The sequence below is a fragment of the Equus przewalskii genome, chromosome 7 (assembly GCF_037783145.1).
Source record: "Equus przewalskii isolate Varuska chromosome 7, EquPr2, whole genome shotgun sequence".
Classification (NCBI taxonomy): Eukaryota; Metazoa; Chordata; class Mammalia; order Perissodactyla; family Equidae; genus Equus; species Equus przewalskii.
This window is the reverse complement of record NC_091837.1, coordinates 42,717,035-42,739,642: the sequence shown is the minus strand read 5'-3', so window position 1 is coordinate 42,739,642 and position 22,608 is coordinate 42,717,035. Positions and strand designations below refer to the sequence as shown.

The following is a 22,608-nucleotide window of genomic DNA, read 5'->3' as shown; positions in this document are numbered from 1 at the left end:
TCTTCCAGAGTGACCTGTGTCCCAAATTCCTGAGCCTTTTCGGGATTCTGTGATGTAAACCATTGCTTCTTCGCTTTCCCTGCTGCTGACACAGGGCTCAGTTTCTTGGGTCTGTGGAGTCAGTGACCATCATGGTGTGGAACTGGAGGGTCCCACAGACCTCAGTCTTAGTCTTGGTCTGGCTGCTCACAAGTTGTGATACCTTGGGTTAAATTACGTAACTTCTCTGAACCTCGGTTTTCTCCTCTGTAAAATAGAGAAGCATAATGAATGGGAAGCACGTAGCATTCAGTAGTTACTGACTAAATATTGGTTCTCTTATCTTCCCTAAGCATGGTGGATATTCAAAAAGAGAAAGATTTAATCTCTTCTTTTCAGGACTTCATCAGCTAGTGGGAGAGATACACACATCTATTACTCCAATCTGCTTGATTTTCAGCAACTGCTACTGAGTGCCTATAATGTGCCACAAATGTACTAGTGGCTGAGGGAACAGTGTGACAGGTTTCCTCTTTTCAGATGGGTTTCCACCTGGTGGAGTCAAAACCAAAGCTGGAATCTAAGGCAGATGGAGGCAAGTGCTGTCACACTGATAGAAAAAGAATGCTGGCAAGGAGAGGTAAATTCCAGCCACAGGGATATCCCACAACTTGGTCCACAGATTGATTGGAACATTTTAATATGTATGACTTCAGCTTTCTAAGCCAACGAAACTAAAATTCATTGAACTCGTGGTACTCTAAAATAGCTGGGCTCAAAGAATACATCAGCAACAGAGTTCTGTTCAGTGTTCTCTATCACGAAACTTCTGGCCCACGTGGCTCTGTGCCAGTTGCCAAGGAAAGTAAATAAATAAATAAATAAATAAAAATAAATAAATAAAGATCACATTTTGAAATAGGCAAGCAAAAGACAATGTAGCCCAGAGCTATTAAAATGAAAATGCTAAAGTACAACTGGGGAAGCCAAGAAAGTACATTCTTGCAGAAATGAATCTCAAATTAAACACGTTTTGTTAGTTAGTATGTTAAGGTGACTTCTTCCCTACAGAAGCAGGGATCAGGTTATGGCCACTGCAGAACTTAGGGGCCTTAATCTTAACCAAATCCTGCTCCTGTGGGAGTGTAGAGTTATGTGGCTTAGATTGTCTCAGAGACAGATTGTGAAGAGTCGTAAGTTACTAAGGTGACTGGATCTTTTCTAGGGAGAATATCCTTATTTGAATGTAGCACTTTTGCAGGCCCCTGATGCCACAGAGACAATCTGGGACCCATAGCTGGGGTCTACACAGTGTGAGGAAAGACTTTGAGAACAGAATATCACATGGTGCGTACTGTCAGGCTCTTTGTCTTCCTCAAACCCGTCTGTCAGCCACTGGGGCTTGTCACAGTCTTCACCCTCTAAAACGATGGGGTATTAGGAACACCTAACCTCTCATCCTTTCTTCTTTCGCTCTTGTAGCCCCGTGTGGGTTGTCCACACAGCCATAAGCCCCATCAGCTGTTGCCTCTTCCTCTTTCTCAATTCCCTAAATGCCTAACTCCATCACCAGCCTGTTTGTGAATCGGCTTCCTGTTAACTGCACAGCTGGGGAAATTTGGCAGCTGGCTCCGGGGGACACCTATGCTAATTATATACTGAGTGTTACCTGCCCAACTCTGTCCAGCTTTTAAGGATGTGAAAAAGGAATTCTAAAGTCAACTCTTGAAAGCATTGAGTAAAACAAAGTGAAACCAGTTTTCTTTCCTCTCTCTTAGCACTTCTCAGAGTTTCCAAGAAAGGGGTGCAGCATGCAGTGTTTCCCAGATTCTCTTTTTCCCTCCACAGAAGAATGAAGAAAGGTGATTTCAGATGCTCCTCTGTCAGACCTTCCCTGATCACCTCAGGCAGGCATGATCCCTGCTGCTTTACTTGTGCCCCTCATGTCTTGTATGATCTTCTCACTTATCATAGAGTTGGGTGAGATAGAAGTTTGTATTCTTTTTTTTTTTTTTTTGAGGAAGATTAGCCCTGAACTAACATCTGCTGCCAATCCTCCTCTTTTTGCTGAGGAAGACTGGTCCTGAGCTAACGTCCGTGCCCATCTTCCTCTACTTTATATGTGGGACGCCTGCTACAGCATGGCTTGCCAAGCGGTGTCATGTCCGCACCCAGGATCTGAACCAGCGAATCCCGGGCTGCTGAAGCGGAACGTGCGCACTTAACCGCTGCACCACCAGGCCGGCCCCAGAAGTTTGTATTCTTTTAGTAGCTGCTATAAGAATTCCTGATCCTTTTGGGATGCGGGTTAAGACAAGAAGCAGGAGAGCCTCTTGAGTCCTATTAGGGGTCACCTATAAGGCCTTGTTTTCTTGAACCACTAACAGGTCTGAGTATGTTCATTGGGAGGTGGGGCTGAATTGCTTTAATAACAAAACTGTGAGACGTTTGAAGTTCCCAGGGAAATGTCAGGAAGGAGAGAGGAGTTAGTCAAACTAAATGCTGCATGGGAAAAAGATCAGAGAGGAAAAAGAAAACAAACAAACAAACAAACTAATGTAGGCTTGCTGAAAAGAAGCTTTGAGGGAGAACCGAAATGTCTAATGGGAAATTTTAAACTGTTTGCTATTGGGGGCGCAGCATAAATTGCCCTTTTGTTTCCACTGTGAAGTTGTCAGTGCTGCCTCCTTGGCCCACGACGTCCGTGTGTGAGTAGATTCTTTCACAGATGTGCGTGGCAGCAGAGGGACTGGAGCTGGCAGGGGAAGCTGATGCCTGGGTGGCATCGTTACCTGTGTTCATGTCTCTTCCACTTCACTAGGCTATAAGTGTGTATTTATTGAATGAATGAAGAAATGAATGTATGGCTTTCTAAGCAGAAGCAGCAGACAAAGGTTTCTCTTTAACTGAGACTAGACCAGGCCTCTCAGCCATTAATATGATAGAATTGCTAAGGAAAGCCGGCACAGAGGAGGGGCTTAATATGTATTTGCTGAACTAACCAATCACTGAGTTAGTGAGAAAGGGGCTGTTCTCTTGGTTGTCAGCATGCTCTTCCTTGTAGAAAGAACTAAAGCTTTCATCTTTGACATCTTTTAAATGTAGAAATCTTTTAAAGTGGAAGACTACTTTAATGATAAGACCTGGCTTTCTAGGTTCCAAAAAAGATTTCTTCCCTGTTCTCTGAATAAGGAAACAATGGTAAAATAGAAAGATATCATGCCTCTCCATTCTCTATTAGAAATAATTGCTCTCTCACCTATGTTTTCATAGCACTCCATTGCAAACTAGTGTTCTAAGGTTCACCACATGGTATTATTGATATCATGCATCTTGAGTTTTTCCATAATATTTGAGGTTCCACATATAGCCAGATATTCTACTTGAGGGCTGAAAAAGACAATCACAGAGGCTTCATTTTCCTCCTACATGCCTCTCTTCCTTGAAAGCCCATCAGCTTCTTGAGGGGTGGGACCGTGTCTCACTCATTGCTAAAGCAGCACTGCCTGGCAGTCTCTGGTCCATAGTAAGTGCCAAATAAATGCTTTTGAACTGACCTGCATGTGGGGCAAAAGCTGGGTATTGGTGCAGTAATGGTGACCAACTCAAGAATAATTGGTCTGGGCTCCTTGGAAAGACCCGGACTTGATACCTTTACATGTCATCAAAAGTGTCCTTTAATTGCACGATAAATTGCCAGACTCATACCTGGCAGAACTGTAAAATGAGAAGTTCTTTATCATTTTGATAAGGAATTGCCTCATGTCCACATTAGGAGGGGGATCTAGGCGTCTTGGTAGACAGCTTTGCCGACATAACATCCGTCTTGTTTCCACAGTGGCCCTACGGTTAGGAATTCCCACAGCAAGGCCGTCTTTGAGATACTTTTGCTGGGAAACCATCTGTCAGTCCCACTTATGCAATGGAAGGAGAGCGGGGCAGGATTTGGTTTTCATTGCAGGAGTCATGCTGGGCTCCTGAGATGTGACAGTTGGTGGAAGAGATGGCCCCAGAGCCTGGGCATCTGAAAGGGAGGGCTTCAGAGTTGGTTATGTGAAGATAACCGTTTGGACAGTTAATTATTCAGCCATTCATTGAACAAAATTTATTAAGCTCCTGCCCTATGACAGGCACCATTCTAGGCCCAGGGGATTCACTCATGAAGCAAGACAGAAAAAGTTTCTGCTCACAGGATGTATGATGACACACACAAACATAAATGAGGACAATATCAGAGAGTAATATTAAAACAAGTTGGTGTGACAGGGAGTGGCTGGTTGGTGGTCTGGAAAGGCATCTCAAAGGCGTCACACTTTGGCTGAGACCTGAATTAGGAGTCAGATAAAGAACAGGAGGAAGAGCATTCCAGGCACAGGGAGCAGCGAGTGCAGGGACCCTGTGGTCTCTCTCAGAAAGCATGGTGTGTTCCAGGAACAGAATGAAAGCCACTGTGATGAGTGTCGTGGGTGCAGGGGAGGCTGGAACAGATGGAAATTGGGGCAGTTGAGTCCCACACTGACCCTGTGCTTCTGGGCCCTACCAGGGTTAACATTGTGTCTTTCCTTCTCCTACAGACGACTTCGCAGAGGAGGACGAGGTGCAGTCCTTCGGTTACAAGAGGTTTGGTGAGTTCTAACAAAGCTCTTTGCCTTCTCCGTGCTCCACTTGAGATGCGGTAACAAGAACCATTGCCAGACCTTTGCCACACATGAACATGTGTGACTAAGAGGCCCAATTTTGGTTGGAAATTGAATTTCTGTATAACAGGTGGATGATTTCTCACAATGCTGAGCGACGGGACAGGAGCCGTGCTCAGGCGTGGGGAAGTGATGGGGTGCTTATGGGGTTTGCGGAATACAAATCAGATGGCTTAATAGGCAAAACATGGTGGGACAAGAGAGGAGCAAAAATACATGGGATTTCTCTATTTTGATATTTAGAGAATATCTTTTTCCTCTTTTCCCTCAGGCCCCCTGTTCATAACTTAGTGTTAGTGGATGTGTGAAAGGAAGACTTTTTCCAGGAACCCAGCTAGACACAAGTGCTCTGTGGTTGGCTGAATAGTGGCCCCCGAAGATATCTCCATCCTCATATGTGGATCTGGAATGTTACTTTATATGGCAGAAAGTGCGTTGCAGATATGATTATGTTGGAGAGCTCGAGATGAGGAGATTGTCCTGGGTTATCGGGATGGGCTCTAAATGCAATCACAAGTGTCCTTATAAGAGAGGGAGAGAGGGAGATTCGACTACCAAGAGGAGAAGGCAGTATGATGATGGAAGCGGAGATTGGAGTGCTGTGCTGCAAAGGTGGAGGAAGGGGCCACAAGCCAAGGAATACAGGTGGCCTCTAGAAGCTGAAAAAAGCAAGGAAATGGGTTTTCTGTTCAGACCCTCCAGAGGGAGCATAGCCTTGCCAGCATCTTCATTTCAGCCGACTGAAGCTGATTTCAGTCCTCTGGCCTCTAAAACTGTAAGGGAAGGAATTTGTGTTCTTTAAGCCAGCACGTTTGTGGTCATCTATGACAGCAGCCGTGGGGAGCTAACACATGCTTCTCTGCCTCCCCGGCTGCTGCACACGGTGCTCTTCTCTCTGACTGTGCTTTTCCTGTTCTGCAATTTGGCTTTGAACTGACAGTGAACATTGCAAAGTTCCAAAGACAGTTCAGGGGAACTGAGGTTTTTATGTCCAGCTTGTTTCTGTGCCTTGGCCAGAGGAAATGAAGAAGGAGATAGGAGAAAAGAAAGAGAGAGAGAGTGTGTGGTATGTGTGTGTGTATGTGTGTGAGAGAGAGCGAGAGAGAGAGAGAGAGAGAGAGAGAGAGAGAGACAGAGAGAGAGAGAGACAGAGAGAGAGAGAGGGAGGGAGAGAGAGAGAGACACAGAGAGAGAGAGAGACAGAGAGAGAGAGAGACAGAGAGAGAGAGAGGGAGGGAGAGAGAATATGAAAGAGAATGAATCTACTTCCTGTTGTTTAAAAAAAAATCCTGGCTGGACTTTGATGTAAGCTAACAACCCTCAGCTGCTCTGGCTCCTGCATCACTTTAGCATTTTTCCTTCTGGATACACACTTCTGCATTTCTTTCTGGGAAAAAATATGGCTTTAACATAGGAATGCAGTGGCACCAAGCCTGCAGCTCCTCCATTCACACGCTGGCAGAGGGGTTTATGCTCAGGACTTCTCCCTTCCTCCACACTGCTCTTCTTTATCTACACAATTACATATTTCTGGATTGGGACCCTGTGTTGTCCTGCTTTCCTGTGGTGTGTTCACTGAGGGTGGTAGTAGGAGTGAAAATGAAGCCAAGAATTATAAAGGAAAACAAAACAAAACGAAAATTGAAAGGCAGAAATAAAAAGGAAAAACAAACTGGTAAAAATAAGGCAAGATAAATGTTGACATGGGGATGTATTTTGGAAATCAGTAGATTTCAAATCTGTGTTTGGAAATCAGTAGAAATATGAAGAACCAAGAGAAAAGTTTTCTTTAGAAAGAGTGACCTTGGGAGAAATCTTATTTAAAATTTTATGACCATGTAACTAGCTAGGTGGGTGGGGATTTGGTGAAAAACACAAGAAAATAATAAGTTGCTGAAAGGATTTAATTTATGGTGGTTAAATTATGTGTAGAAATCACAAACTGATGACTCAGAGGAACATGATAACAACTGACAAATGTTGGAGAGCATAACAGAGAGGCGTGAAGAGATTGATACCAAGTGATACAAGTAGGAGAGAGGGATGTTAAAATGGGAAAGGGGCTGGCCCTGTGGCCGAGTGGTTAAGTTCTCGAGCTCTGCTTCCGTGGCCCAGGGTTTCGCCGGTTCGGATCCTGGGCGTGGACATGGCACCACTCATCTAGGCCATGCTGAGGCAGCGTCCCACATAGCAGAGTCAGAAGGACCTACAACTAGAATATACAATTATGTACTGGGGAGAAAGAAGAAGAAGAAGAAGAAAAAAAAGATTGGCAACAGATGTTAGCTCAGGTGCCAATCTAAGAAAAATAAATAGATAAATAAAATGTGAAACCTTGGGATAGGCGGTGAAAGAGACATTCCGAAGTTTAGAATTCCTGGATTCAGCTTTTGGACAAAGTGGTGGATATCCAGCATAGGGGGAGAGTGGAATGTTGGCAATGGAAGAGGCTTGGAGATGATTGAAATCAGCCTTTAGTTTTCCAGATGGGGAAGGTGAGACCCAGATAGATGAAGTCCTTGCTCAGCAAGTTAGCTGGCTCTGGGATTGGATGCTGGGTCTTCCAACTCTCAGGCTAGTGCGGTTTTGGGGAGGGGTCCAGCAATGAGGTTGGGGTGACCTCTCAAATTCTGTGTCCTAGAAGGGTCCCTGCAGTCCTGGAACCCTAAAGTGGGCTGAATATGTAATCTGGCCATACCAGGGTGGCCTTGTCACTTTTACAGGTCCTAGGACTCTAGACCTGATTCTGTAGAAGAGAACTGGTTTTTCACTTCCTAAGAAGTGGCCAAAGCTGGTCATTGAAAGCAGCAGAATCCAATAACCCACTCCTTCAGGTACGGTTAAACCTTAACCATTAAAAGAGGACAAAGTTGGTAGTAAAGTGGTGGGTGGGAGGCATCCAGAGACCAGACAGCCCTGTGGGTGCTGCCCCTCCTTACTCCTGTGACTTGAAACCAGTCACTTAAACTCTGTGTGCCTCAGATGCTGCATCTGCCCGGTGCGTGCAATGTCACCTGCCGAGGTAGGTAGGTCTGCCTCACAGGCCTTTGATGACACTAGGAGACCAGAGGGACAAGTGCTTTGAAGGTGCAGCCCTATCAAAACAAAGGTGGTGTTATCACTTTCCTGAGATTTTGGGCTATTATCGCTCTCTAGACGTTTGGGTACAGCCTCTGCCGAACATGAAAGTGTAGCAGGTCTGAGACCTCATTCCTGAAGAGATGGAAATATGTGATTTACCTCTGGACGTGGTGATATTGTTGGCTTTTATTTTTGGAAACTATAAATAGGGTTAGTTATTGTCTAATTTTAGGTATGACTTGTTCATGCAAATACAAGGATCACAACCTGAATTTAGACTGCAGATGAACCAGGGTTTAATAATTTGCAGAGCAAAGGGGCCAGTGTTTTTGCAAATTGTTACCTAGTGGGCCTGTTTCCAAAGGCATTCATATATAGTTATTCGTAAACATTTGCTACATAAAGTCAAGGCTGTTTACATAATAATATTGTGCTTTTTCGAATTCAGTGCAATATTGCAATAAAGAGCAAAATGGGCGATCTTCTCTGGTGATCTAGTGTGATGTATTATTTTAGGACCATCATCCCTTGTTTATTTGGGGATTCATTATTGCATTTTAGGTTCAACCAGATCTTCTGTTTTTCTTCTGTCTCTCCATATGTTAGCAGCTTGTTAGCGCCTTTCCAGAAGTTCTGGACAGGTGTCTGGAGAAGAGGCAGAGTTAAATCTGATGGGTTTGCCACTTATTTGCTCCTCTGACAACAACTTCGAGGAGGGGAAGCCTTGAAAAGTTAATGAAGTGAGCATTTTCAAACTTTCATCAGGCTCTGAGGGTCAGCGTTTCTTGGCCCCAGGTTGCAGAGCTAATTAATTTGGGATGTTAACTATCATTATAATTTGGCAGAATTCGTTCTCTGGAACATGAGGTGCCAGTATATGAACTTCTATTTTCTGTAGATAGAATCTGATATATACTACAATGATGTCTTTCTACTTATTTCCCAGTTACTGTTTTCTTCAAAAATAACACACATGGTTCTAGAATCCTGTGTTATTATGGTTACCAGAAAGGGACAGAGAATTAGTGTATATCTAAGAGATTTTATTATAAATTTTGTGTTTTGTGATAAATTGATCCAAAAATGTCTTCCGAAACTTTCTGATTAGTCATATGATTAACATGAATGCATTCAAGTTAAAAAATTTTTTTTCTTTAAAATGATATGGAGTAGGAGGAAAGAAGAATGTCATTTCAGTTCCAAGGGATAAGTGCATGAAAATTCCACTCCAGGAGGCCAGCAGGCTGCGTGCCATCTTTCCCATTTGCTGGCTGCTTTTCACCTTTTCTGGAGGCAGTGGGGTGCAGTGGTTAGGTGTGTGGGCACTGGAGCCAGATGTGGGTTTGGATCTGAGTTCTAACACTCACCAACTGTGTAACCTTGGGCACGTTATTGTCCAAAATTGTAAAGTCTCAGTGTCCTCCCTTGTAAAGTTTGGTTTATCATAGGCCCACTTCATAGGGTTGTTGTGGAATTAAGTGTGGTGCTGGGTTAGCACAGTGCCTGGCACACTGTGAGCACCCCATAAGTGTTGACCATCGTTCTGATACTAGGTTCCCTCTTAAACCTTTCGGTCCTGCTGCTTGAACATAGTGCCTAGGATTTAGTAGGCTCCTGGAACCTTCTTGTAGCCAGCAGCCTCATGGATTTTTGTTCCATCACACCCCCTGCTTTTCTGCTAAAACCTAGGAGTGGCAAGAAGGCCTGAGGACCGCGCCTCTCTGCCCAAGCACCTGATCAGCAGTGTGGGAGCCTAATGGCGAGCACCACCCCGAGGTCCCTGGCCCTCCTTCTGGATCCTACTTTGCCCCATTTCTGTGCTGAGGAGAGAGGCAGTAGACCGATTCTGTTTCATTGATAGCATTGGGTTCTCTTGTGTTATCTTTGGAATATAATCTGGTGTAATAATAGGATGTCCAAAGTTGGAATGATGAAGGAGCAAGAGGTAGGCAGTTCCACCTGTGAAAATCATGGGTCGATGTAAGTCTTGACAGTGAGCAAGAAGGGGCAGCTGGAAACGTTGTTTGTGTTTGACAAACAAAGCTTTGACAAAATTGCTTCCTTGGGGCTCAGCTATAGGGAATATTGATAGCTATGAGAGAAAAAGATCTGAAAAATTGCAAACGGTGAAACAATAACAAAAAAGTAAAAGGAAACATTCTCTATGGAGTAGAACTCAAGTCTTTTGTAAAAACTAAGTGGAAAAATCCTAAGAAAACTACTGAAAAATTATTTCAGGGTTACAGCCAAAAAAGGGGTATCAGATGCCTTTTCCTAAGTATGTTGCCTGAAGTGGGGCTTTGGATGGTTTTGTTCGCCCACAATTTCACCCTGTACCTGTAGTTTCAAGCAAGCTGGGCTTTTTCTTTTCCCTTTCTTCCCTTGAATAATTTCAGATCAGCAAGAATATTTTTAACAGTTTAACCTGCACAGTGCTGAGTACATGGAGGCAGCCTGAGAAATCTGTATTGAATAGAGCCCAGCCCTGTTGCAGAGTGCCCCCACCCTACCCCTCCTTCCAAACTCATCCTCCAGAGAGAGAAACCATGAAACTACAAATCAATGACTGTAGGTAAATCATTGAGCTGTTTCTTGCCAAGAGGTTTAGAGGAACTGAATGTCTAAAAGTGTAGAAGAAATAGCTACACATACATGCTCAGCCAAACCCGGGAAAAAAAGGTTCATCCAAGGCACATGTGAGTCTCTGCTTTCAGTGCAGAGGACTGAAAGAGTTTACCAAGAGGATGCTGGCCTGTCTTTGGGAAGCTGCTCAAGATAAGCACGTGGATGCCTCCACTTCTGGTGGTTTGGCCTTGGGGACCAGGCTGCCTGTCTCTCCTCTCCTGGGATTCCTCCCAGAGCCTGGCTTCCACTTTGGATTCAGAAAAGGCGCTGCTTTGAAGTCATCCACCTCCAACAACAAAGGAGGGCTCCACGCATTCCTCTCACCACAGCCCTTCAGGACTGACACCAGCAGAGTTTACCCCTTTCCCTGATAAGAATGCCAGGAATTTCCATCATTTCCTGTGGGGAACGACTCAGTCAGCCCAGCATGAGGCTGTCCTTTCAGCAGTACCTTTTCCAAACATCTCTAAAGGGGAAAGGTACCGCATCAGGCAGGGACTGACCCCGTGCAGAGAGAGAGGTTAAGGGCAGGGAGCAAGAGTCTGACTTGGTGCCCCTCTGGGATTTCTTTGAAGTGTTCAAGCCGTTTGCATCACTTAGTGGGAGGGTTTTATTTACGTGCTTTGTGAATCCTAATGGAGTTGATATTTCTGATTGTATAAGAATTTGGAGTCAGATGGCTGTGGAGTAGTAGACACATAAGAGATTCTCAGGTAGAATCACCTTGAGGCGGATTTGCTGAAGAGCTCACACGGCCCCTCAGCCTCTGCTTCCAGTCAGCCAGGTGGGGCTCCTGAGACCTGAGAAAGGAGTTTGCCAGCCATCACTTTCTTTTAAATAACCTGAGGAGATTTCCTAATTTTCACCCTTACAGATGATATTCACAATCTCCCTGGCCAACAGTGATTGTCCAGGTTTCACTTCTTTTCCCATCAAGAACGTCTCACTGTTAGGCCAGATCCTCCCGCTTAGGCTTTCTTGCTCATCAGTAGAAATTTGTTCAACACTGTGTTCCCATGTGACTATGATTTTTTTTTTTTTTACCATTTTCATGTGAAAGAAACCATTAAGCCTCCTTTCTTGAATATCTACTATATGCTATGTGGTTTCCCACTCATTGGTTCATTTAATTCTCCCAGAAATCCTTCGAGGTGAGAATTACCTGCAGTTTGCAAGTGAGGAAACTGAAGCTCCCAAGGCTGAGTGGCATGGTCAACATTGAGTTCACCTTGACTTCACTCCTCACTGATCTTTCCACCCTGCCCATGGCTGAGAAGCACACAGATGTGTCCATTCTCAGAGCATCCCAAGATTTTGATGGGAAAATAAATGATCATAGATATATGTGGATTAAATCTGCAGCTGTTTATACACGGTCTTATATTTCATAATATTTATAGATTGAATACTTGAGCCCTGAGTTTTTCAACCATTTTAAGTATAATTCCTCCCTGCCCTTTCCTGGTTTTCATTCACTTATGAATCCTGGTAAGAACGTAGTGGTGGAGAAGAGGGAGACTAATTTGTTTTCCCTAAAATTGGGTTGAAGCTGAATGTGGTTTGTTTTTATTTTTGGAAAAATTAAAGAAAAATCTACTCAGCCATTTTCCCGTTATGACAGCATGAAGACATTAGGTCGTTTCTAGTGTTTGGTTGTTGGCGGTAGGGTGGGAAAGAGTTATTACTTTTGGTAGCAACTGCAAGCAACTTAAAACAGATGAACTCTGAAACTTTCCTTGAAAGATCCGAGTTGTTCGTTTGGAGGCTGCCTGGGAAAGGTAAAGATGTCCTAGAGCCGTAGGTTTGGAGGGAAGAGCGCTGTCCTCAGCAGCGTTGTGAGCTGGAGTGGCTCTTTTTCTCTCTCATGCTCCCCATTGGTGCTGTAGGGGAGGAGGACATTTCCTCTCCCCAAATGGGGGTTCGTCTGGCTGGAGAACGAATTAAATTCACATGAGACAGAATAGCAAGAGAAAATTAAACAAAGCTTTATGAGGAACCGTGGCCCGGGGCCTTTCTTCCCGAAGGAAGAAAGGGCACCGAAGAAGTGGGGTGCACATAGTGGTTATATAGCCCCCAAATGGGGTGTTTCACATGTGATTGAAAAGTCTCTTTTACAATCGTCACGAGGCTGCTCTGTCAGCACAGAACTCGATGGAAACGACAGATAGGTCTGCTGTCTCAGTGAGCGCCGCAGGGTGGCAGGTGTGTTGCCTCGGGCTGGGGGGGGTCACAGATGAGCGCCACAATCGGTTCCCAGCCTAAAGAAAGATGCTTAATCTTTAAGGAGATGCCAACGTTGGGAGGGGGAGGGAAGTCAGTTACAGGAGGTTACCAGACTAGCACAATAAAATGCAGATTTTAAGTCCTTGCCTTTGGTATTGATTAAGAGTTTTTGGAGAGTAGGTCATCGCCTTTCTTCTTCCTGGTACAGAGAGGGAGGCACCTTTTACAGATAGAGATTTACCTTACAAATGTAAACGTGTCCTAACAAAGGGCAAGTTCCATTCCTCAGAGCCTCCTTGCCTGTCCCAGTTTATCAAAAGCAATCAGCCTCAAATAATCCTGATGCCAAAGAGACATACCTTGGGGTGGCCAATTTCAGGTCCCCACAGTGCCCTTGACGTTCAGGACAGTGGCTGGTTAAGAGGCAAGGCTTTAGAGTCTGACAGTCCTGGTTCACATGCTGGCTTTGCTTTCTCACCAGCAAGTCACCCAACGTCTCTAAGCCTCACTTTGCTCGTCTGTGAAATGGGAATGGCAGGGTATGTAGATTATAAAACCTATAAATAATATATGAGGGGCTGGGTATATAGGAGGTCTGCACTGAACTGTGGCTGTCATTAACCTGCTGACAGCAGTCAGCCCTCTCACCCTCTTCTCTTCCCTTCCCCAAGCCACTGCGTCCCTGGTTTGGTCTTGCCTCAGCTCACCCTTTGCGAAGCACACCAGGCCTCCTGCTCTCTGATCCTTCCCATTTTCTCTTCTCCCTCCATCACGATCTTACTGCCCTCGCTCCTCTATTCTTTGCCTTGCGTCAGGGCCATAGTTTGTTCAGGAAGTATCAAAGGAGTTTATTATCTTGCAAGACTTTTTTGTAAAATTTAAAGGCTTAGTGACCACCAGCAAAGAATACATTTTAAGGAAGATAGCACGTACTGGGGGCTAAGAGCAGCTTTCATGGAGAGGTGGCATAGCATCCTCAAAGCTGAGAGAATGTATGCCAGAGCCAGAATGCCACGTCAGGTTTCCAGCTTTGCCACTTACTAGTGAGGTAACCTTGCACAAGTTAACCTCTCAAGTGCCTCAGTGCCCCCATCTAAAAGATGGGGTCATTACAGTATCAACTTGCAGGGATGTTGTCAGAACTGAGTGAGTTAATGCTTACAGCAGTGCCTTCCAGAGAGAAAGAACTACATAAATGTATGTATTATGAAAAGTGATATAAATGGTCACAAGGTGGCTGCAACCGTTCCAGGTGGGTGAAAGACAGTCTTTGTTCCAGTGTTGTCTTTTTGGAAGCAAGGAGACTTTCCCAGAAGGCCTTTAGTAAACTTTCCCTCGAATGTCATTGGTCAACATTGAGTCACAAGTCCTTTCCTAAATGAGTTATGGACAAAGGGAATGGTCTGGCTCTGGTTGGCTTGCACTATTTGTTTGGGGTAAAATGTATGGTGAGAAATTAGGTGCTCTAACCACTATTATTATGTATAACTGAATATCCACAGTATATAGTATTATGTGTGTATTATAATACATGGTATAATGTATAATATTATGTTTATTATTTAATGTTGAAATGGCAATATAATTTAATTGTAATTTGACCCATTATTATTTGTAATTTTTTCACTTATTGTCATGTTTTATGTAATACATTGAAAAATTCAGTTTATTCACAAAATAATTACAGGTTTACTTTTAAATGATTTGTAATTTTGTTATAAATGGAACGACAAGGTGCTGAATTCTCAAGAACTGAGAGTTCTTAGTTTTTGACAGTTTATAAAAAGAGAAAACTTCAAAAACAAGAAATCAGTATGATAAGAAGGCAGTGCATAAATGAATGAACAAAAGTTATTTTGCTTTCTTGGAACTCAGTATTCTCAATAGTGCTAAGCAGATTTGAAGAAACAATTTTTTTCAGAAGAGGAACTTAAAAAAGAAAAAAAAGGAGAAAGCCCCAAATCTTAGTAAATACAACTCTTGCCACAGGAAACATTGTGAAATTGGTCTCCTGTTCTGAGTCATAACTATAAACATTTTCTGCTTCTTCTGAAATTTCATTTTTATCCTTTTTATAAGTTTTTGAAAACTGACATTTGGCCCTGATTGAAACAACTTCTCTTTTTATGACTAGGATAGTTTTTTTTCGATTGGTGTAAATATTTCCATACACAGGTCAGTGTCTTTCCTATGCTGCAGAAGATGAAGGACTTGTCAGAAAACAGGAGAATGGAACTAGAAGTCTGCAAAAGTTCTGGCAGAAATCCAGACTCCATTCTTGTTCCAAATGCCTGAAGATGCCCTCTATTCTCCAGTAGTTGAAATAGCCTTTCTAACATGTCCTTCTTGTTCTGTGAAGCAAGAAAATGCATAAGTAAAATATTGCTGACATTTTAGATTTTGAATCTTCAATCTAAGCTCAAGCGTTCCCAGCTGTGTGAGAGATAGCCATGTTCTTCCCCCTTGGGTTTTATTTTATTTTGCATTGTTATCATATTTAGTACTTTTATGGGGCCATTTGATAATGATTGTCAGGATGTAGTGATTGCTCTCCCTCACGTTTTATGTGGAAGTCTTACTGTTGAGTTGCTTTTGGCAATAATTGGGAAATAGGAATGCTTATCATTCTGATGAGCATTCACTGACTGCCTCCTGTGTGCCATGAACTGGGTTACAAAGATGAATAAAGCAAGGTCCCTGCTCTTGACTATTTTGTTCATCATCATCAACATTTGTAATTCTTTCTTTTTCAGTTTCTCAGAAAACGAAAGTTATAAAAATCCTTATAAAAACAAAAATTTTCTTCCAAAGATGTCCATATTAGTAATAGCCCAGATGATAAGCCTCATCAAAGGCTTCCCAAGAAGGGTCATAAAGTATATGTAGAATAGAGGATTGCCATTTTGTGATGGAAATGATATGAAATAGAGTGTCAGAGATTTACATGTGGGTTCTGCAGGAGGGAGTGGAAAAAGAGTGTAGAACAGATTGGGGGTGGCTAGGCGGAAAAGGTGAGTGTCCCAGGATAAAGGTGAGTGAAACATTAATGGGAATTTGGGGAAGAGATTCAGATAAGGAAGACTGACCTTTAACAGTGCCTTTTTCTTGGGATATGTATGCACTTTGTGAGATTTGCTGAGCCATCGAAGCAAGCAAGACTCATAGAAAAATGTCATTCCTGGTCAATGCGATGTGAAAACGATGTGACATTTATTAACCATCCATAATGTGTTAGGCATCATGTACAGTAAAGAAGGGAGACATAGCCTTTTGCCTTTGGGAATTTCAAATTTAATGAAAAGCAGAGTTTTCCAACAGTGGTGCATTTGCATAAAAGAAAAATATCAGCCAACCCTACAAATTGCTTCCCCTCCCACCCACAAAATTTCAAAAGGCACAATAGAGGGCACCACATGCCAGATGGAATGTGAGCTGCCTCTTCTTTCTGTCTCCAGTGTTGTTGTAAATTCAGTATTGGCAAAACTTCAGTGGTTTCCAGGTAAGGTTGGGACTCTCCTTTGCATCCTCCTCTCCCCCAGTGTACAAGTGAAGAGGTATGTGTGGAGTCCCTTTCCTGTGCCCCACAGAAGAGGCTCAGGATGAGGTGTGCAAATCTGTTTGATATAAACCTGTGAAAGAAGGTTAGAAGGTAATTTCCATCTCCATATGCTGTACCCTCATGGACCCACAGCTGTTACTCAACTGCTGCCATGTGAATCCACAGCAGCTTTGCTCTTTTAAAACACAATTCAGAAAGTGTGTAATAAAACTAATTGGTTCAGAAGCCTTTACTATTTGTTCCACTTTTGGTAGACCAAAATATAACTCCTATAAACAGTAAAGCCTGTGAATAAGGATCTCAGAGGGCCCGAGTGACCTGAACACGCACATTTACATCACTAAGCTTGTATTTGCTTGTTATGGAAAGAAGGATAACAAGACTACCTGTGTTACAGGGGCGCTGTGAGGATGAGCTAGTGTTAAGTCAAGTGCTTAGCACAGTGCCGGCACTTAGAAGGTATTCCATAAGTGCACATTACCAAGCAAGAGACAAAGACAAAGATGGACAAGTAGGTGTTTTTAAAAAATTGAGTCAGTACTTCATTTGAGCTCTATCTCCCTTTCTCTCTGTTTATACACACACGCGTGTAAATACTGTGTGTATACCTGTGCACATGTGCATGCATGCATCACTGGGTATTTGAAAAATTTTGAATTGGAAGTATGGAGATCAGAATTGTTGTCTTTCTTTTGCTACACATTAACCAGCTATGCAAATTTAGCAAAATGATGTAACTCTCTGGGTCTCTAATATGCTCTTCTGCAAAATAAAGGCATTGGAGTAGGTGATTTTGAAGACTTCTTTAGGCCATACAGTGTTATGGGTTTGCATCTGTAATGTGATCCAGTGCTCTGTTCTGCTAGTAGATTTGATTTTTTAAGAAAATACATTATGTTTTACTCTTTCTTGTGCTTACTCCAACAATTCAGAATAAATATTTTGGTACCCTCGTTTCAGATATATTTCCCCAGTTATCTGATACAAAATTTAGTTGGTGAAAATTGGCAGATGGAAAACTCTTCTCATTAGTTTTGTCTAAAATATTAGTGATCTCATTATTATTGGTTTTCCATTTGGTTTTATGTTCTTTTCATGTAACTTTAGAGGTATTGAAGCATTTTCTAGGCTGAAGTGTTTTGAACTCACTTTATTCTAAATCTCTACACTCAAATGTGGAATATTCTCTTCCCTCCAAACTTCATAAAATCAGTGAGTAATCATTCAGATACACATGTCTGCAAGTTTAATAAAAAACATAATGTTTCTATTAATAATCTCAAGAAAATTTGGCAGTTTCTCTCAATTCAGTGATCTGTTTATATTTATCATATTATGAAATTTTTCCTTGTGCTTCTCATGTTAATGAAAGACACATTGAATGAAAACATCAATCTGCTAGTTATCAACAAAGGAAAAAATCACTTTCACCGTGCCCGTTATTGAGAAGATGACCCTTTAGGAGCTGTGGATTTCTCGCCTTCTCACGTTAGTGACCAAGTATTAGAATCCACAGGGGGTAAAAAAAAAGAGTACCAGGTGGTCTTCTTTGTTTTGGGCTTTTTTTCCTTCCTCTGAGATGGTTATTATGTAAAGTGGGAACACTTATATTTTAAAAGCTCGTGAGCTAGTCCTTTTCCCAATTGGGAAATTACTAGGTCAGTTCCATCCCTCTCTGCCTTCCTGTAAATAGTTAACCTCACTTTGGAAAGTGTGAGTGAATCAGCATTAGAATGAAGGGAAAAAGAAAGGAAGGAAGGAAAGAAGGAAGAGTATTACATTTTTTTTTTCTGTTTATAATTGCAGACTCCTAGAAAAGGTGGATTCTGATAAATTCAAAGTCTTTTTTTTCCCCTGCTGAGCACTTGGGTGGATTTAGGTACACACACAGCTGGAGAGAACTGAAGATTTTGGAATTCCCTGGGTGTTAAGGGAAGAAAGAGAAAGGAAAGGAAATCGGGGAGGGAGGAGAGAGAAGACTGGAGGGGCAGAAAGTTCTGCAGGCTTTGGGAGTGAGGGTGTGAGGCAGTCTTATCTAGTTGAGGGCCAGGGATTACAGGAAGAAGGGAGTGAGCAAACCATTTTAGCCTATGATTACTTCCTTTTTTTTAAACTCGATTTTTCCTGCCATGGTGTAAGTTCAGTGAGGACAGAGATGGTGTTTTTTTTGTTCACCGTTGTACCTAGGACAGTTCCTCGACTTTACAAATATTTAAGAAAGGAAGAGTAATGTGTTTTGCGTGCTTATGTGTCTCTTACTCAGGGTGTTGTCTTAAATCTTACCAAAGCTCATGATCTGGTAGGTCCCTCCCCGAAGGCACCTGTTTCTGGACAAAGAACGTTTTCCAAAGTTGAATTCTGGGGAGGCAGAGGCTGAGACCCCAAATCAAGCAGTCAGTCACAGCACACAGACTCAAATCCAGGAAAAGTAAAAGACAGTGTTTTGAGGGGAGGTCTGAGAAGAAAGAAGACAAACCAAACCAAGGCCAACGCTGGGGAAGGGGAGACCAGAGAGTTTTCTAGTGTCAGTTAGAGGAAGAAGACTGAGGAAAGCAGGACTGCCCTGAGCACGTGAAAAATCTCTAAGGTAGGTATCTGCTTCTTCGGAAAGACTCTGGGCGGGTCCTTTTGCTTCATCTGAATTTACTTTATTTTGTAGTCAAATTTAGTTAATATTATAGAGCTCTCATGAAGTACAAATGTGCTAGGCAGTTTTAGAAAGGATGATGGTTACTAATAGTCACCTGCACTTTAGGGTGAACTATTTAATTTAATCAGATTGCTTTCTTCCTAAAATCTAGCTGAAATCAGGCAAATTGTTTTTAAGAGATTCATCTTTCAGAGATATGAAAACTTCAAGAAGCTTTGGATCAAAGGCGCCTGGGTTTGGGGAAGAAAAGTTTCAAATGTGGGGCAGGAGCTCAGAGAGGAGAGTGTGACACACAGACTTTCTATAATTAACAATTTTCTGCAGGTCTTTTCCTGCAGGTAAGAAGGGAACATCTTTAAGGGGGCTTGAGGGAGAATGCAATCCCAGGAGAAATTTCCTTTAATATAGGTCCCCAGAATAGCAGGGGTCTCCAGAGCCCCATCTCTGCAGAGCCTGAGGTTGAGTCGGCTTCCTGGTCCCTGGTGCTGAGTCCCTCCCTGCCTGCTGGGAAGGACTCCTCAAGAAAAGGGTGAACTTGTACTAGGAATAGGAAGTGGGTTCTTATAATCTGTGTGAGTCTTGGGCCTTCAGTGAGAACTCATCAAATAAAATTCAGCAGCTTCAGTTGTGTACCTATTATAACCTACCCCTATGCTAGACCCTGGGATTAGATTGCTAAGACATGGCACGGTATTTATGGTCTTCACAGTCTAACAGGAGAGAAAAAAATCAATATAATCATTGTATAGTTTGAAAGATGTCTAAAGGGAATTACAGGATACATAGAGGACCAGATTCTGAAGTTACTAATTCTGCAAGAGAGGAGGAACCCGTGATCAGAGAAGGCAATAGAGAAAGATGATTGATCAAGGGAAGGGCATTAAAATGAGGACGTTTGCAGGTGATCAGTGGGAGAGAGCCTCGAGGCGGAAAAATCACAGTGAAGATACAGCAGTAGCATCAAGGAGGCTTAAGTCCCTGTCTTCATGCGAAAATGGACCGGGGCATGTACCTGGGAGGGAAACACATGTACACCCCCAAGCAGAGGTTGCAGTCCACCTCTGGGATCCAGTCACTGGTGAGAGCCATTAAATGCTGTGTCTCTTAGGCGCTTCGTATATGCTAGTGCTGTGAAGGATTCAGAATAGTAAGTTATGGTTCTTGCTCTCAGGATGTTACAAGCAAGTTAAGCGGACAAAAGTTACTCACATGAAGCAATGGCAGACAGTCCAAGTCAGTATGTCAGGAGGGATCTGTGGTGAAGACAAGTCCAGACAAGAGGAAATAGGGAAAGGAGAAGGAAAACCATTGCAGCAGCCTGGGGCTTGGGGCAAGGAGAGGCTGGAATTAGCTCAGGATGCATGTGGGGATGGAGAGAAAAGGCCCCCGGAGAGGGAAACAGTCAGAAACCTTCCTGCCTGGAGCTGGGTTTGTACATTGGTGGGAGGGGGGAAGGATGGGGCCAGACATGGAACTGAAAACTAGGCTAAAGCATTTAGACTTGATTCCGTTAAAATAACCAGTCTCTGAAAGTGTTTTAACAGAGCAGTCTGTGTAGCAAAAGGAGTATTGAGAGCGACTGATGCTATGTTACTACTTAGTATTATAGAGAAAGAAGAGAAAGTGATTTGCAAGTATCTTCTCCCTGTCAGTAGGTTGCTTTTCTGTTTTGTTGATGGTTTCCTTTGCTGTGCAGAAGCTTTTTAGTTTGATGTGGAAGATAGGGGGTAGGGGAGGAGAGCTGTAGCTGTCGCCAGTGAATAAGCTGATAATGTACTTGTGACAACTGGAATGAAGTGAGAGAGACACTGTAATCTGTGACTCCAAGATGTCGCTGACTCTTACTTTGGTCGCTGATAGCATCTGCCCCTGAGATTGAAAGGTCAGCGAGGGAGTAGCAGCGGCAGCGCAGCCCCTGCGCGGCACAGCGGAGCTCAGCCCTGCCGGAGGAAGCCAGGCGCATGCTGCCACCTTTAGTTGCATTCAGATGATTAGGCAACTAATTAGTTTTCTTTGTGTGTGTGTGTAGTTTATTGCTTTCTTAATTTTAATAGATCTTTTGGTTTGCTTGGTTATTGCCAGATATCTTAAATGCACCGTGTATAGCCAGCGACTGATAATGAGCACTTTTTACTAAGCAGCTGTTGCTCCTCGGGTGTGCCAGTGTGGTGTTGGAAACGTTTTTGATTTGGGGGAAAACAAAACAACAATAAACCGAGCCTAAAACAAAACGTTGTAAAAGAAGTATGAAATGAAAAAATCAGTGAGGATAATACTCTGCCAAGGGTAAGTAAATGGCTTTCTGGAAGAGCCGAGGCTGACAGCCAGCTCTGAGGTTGGAAGCTCATTTTGGGAACCGAGCCCGAGGAGGAGGAGGTGGTGAGTGAGAGCTGAGCTGACCGCACCAAGGAGGGTAGTGGGATTGCAGGAATCAGCAGGACCTCTCAATCAGAGCCTGTGCTTCTGCAGAACCTGCCAGTCTCTTCCCAAACTCCCCCCATGACCCAGTCCTCCGGGAAGCACAGGCATGGAAAGAGCTGGCTCTTCCCTTGTTGCTGGGGAGGGCTTAAATCTGAGAGACTGCATGCACTTCTCTTGATAAACTCTGGCTGAGGAGGAATTAACTTGGGGCTGCTCTACTTTGCCTTTTTCAAAAAAAACAAACATATGAGCTTCAACATTTCAACCGTTGTCTGTGTTGGTAGAATGCTTATATGTCCACATATCTGTGGTCATGTGCTCAGTCTCAGATGAGCACCTGATAAAATGTGTGTGGTTTGGAGGGGCCTCAGACATCAGGCAGCAGTCCTTCTTAGTTATATATTTTTTAATAACAGCTTTATTGAGATATAGTTCACATGTCACGCAATTTACTGCTTTAAAGTGTACAATTCGATAGCTTTTAGTATATTGAGAGTTGGGCGGCCATCACCACAATCAATTCTAGAGCCTTTGCATCACCCCAGAAAGAAAACTGTTCCCATTTGCAGTTACTCCCCTTTTCCCTCTGACTCCCCCTCCCCGACCCGTCTCAGCAACCACTAAGCTATTTTCTGACTTTCTGGATTTTCCTGTCCTGTACATTTTATATAAATGGAAACATACAATATTGCCGTCTTTTGTGTCTGGCTTATTTCACTTAACATGACATCTTTAGGGTTCATGTTGTAGCATGTGTCACTACTTCATTCCTTTTTATGACTGAATAATATTCCATTGTATGGATATACCACATTTTATTTATCCATTCATCAGTTGATAGGCATTTAGGTTGTGTCTCCTTTTTGGCTGTTATGAATAATGCTGCTGTGAACATTCATGTACCAGTTTTTGTGTGGATGTCTGTTTTCGCTTCTCTTGGGTATATACCTTGGAGTGGGATTGCTGAGTCGTGGGGCAACTCTATGTTTTACCTTTTGAAGTACTTCCAGACTATGTTCCAAAGTGGCTGCACCACTCCATTATTGAGTATCCCCATTTCTTTTACCTCACAGGGAAAAGAATCAGCTTGAATTATTTTTCTATCATACAGGCATGATATGTATTAACTAAAAAGGAAAAGAAGTTAAATGATCTGGGAGTGGTTTTAGGTATGGTGTCATTTATTTACCTCTCAATATCTATACATTTCAATACACTTCAGTTTACCACCATGTAGAAAAGGTGACCTGATTAACATTCCTTTTCTCCCCCGTTCCCTGAGTTCCTGTTTAAGTCAGTGAGGGTGCAGGGCAGTGCTATACCTGAGGTGCCAGTATGGCAGCCACGAGCCGTATGTGGCTACTGAGCCCTCG

General features: G+C 43.0%; 1 protein-coding gene across 2 annotated transcripts in view; it reads left to right on the top strand.

Annotated features, from left to right (window-relative positions):
• Positions 1–22,608, top strand: part of COLEC12 (collectin subfamily member 12) — a 179,528-nt gene that overhangs the window by 13,713 nt on the left and 143,207 nt on the right. For both annotated transcript variants that reach the window (XM_070629739.1, XM_070629738.1), the window contains exon 2: positions 4,554–4,604. In XM_070629739.1, the coding sequence (XP_070485840.1) occupies positions 4,554–4,604 (51 nt within the window). The remainder of the gene's footprint in view (positions 1–4,553; positions 4,605–22,608) is intronic.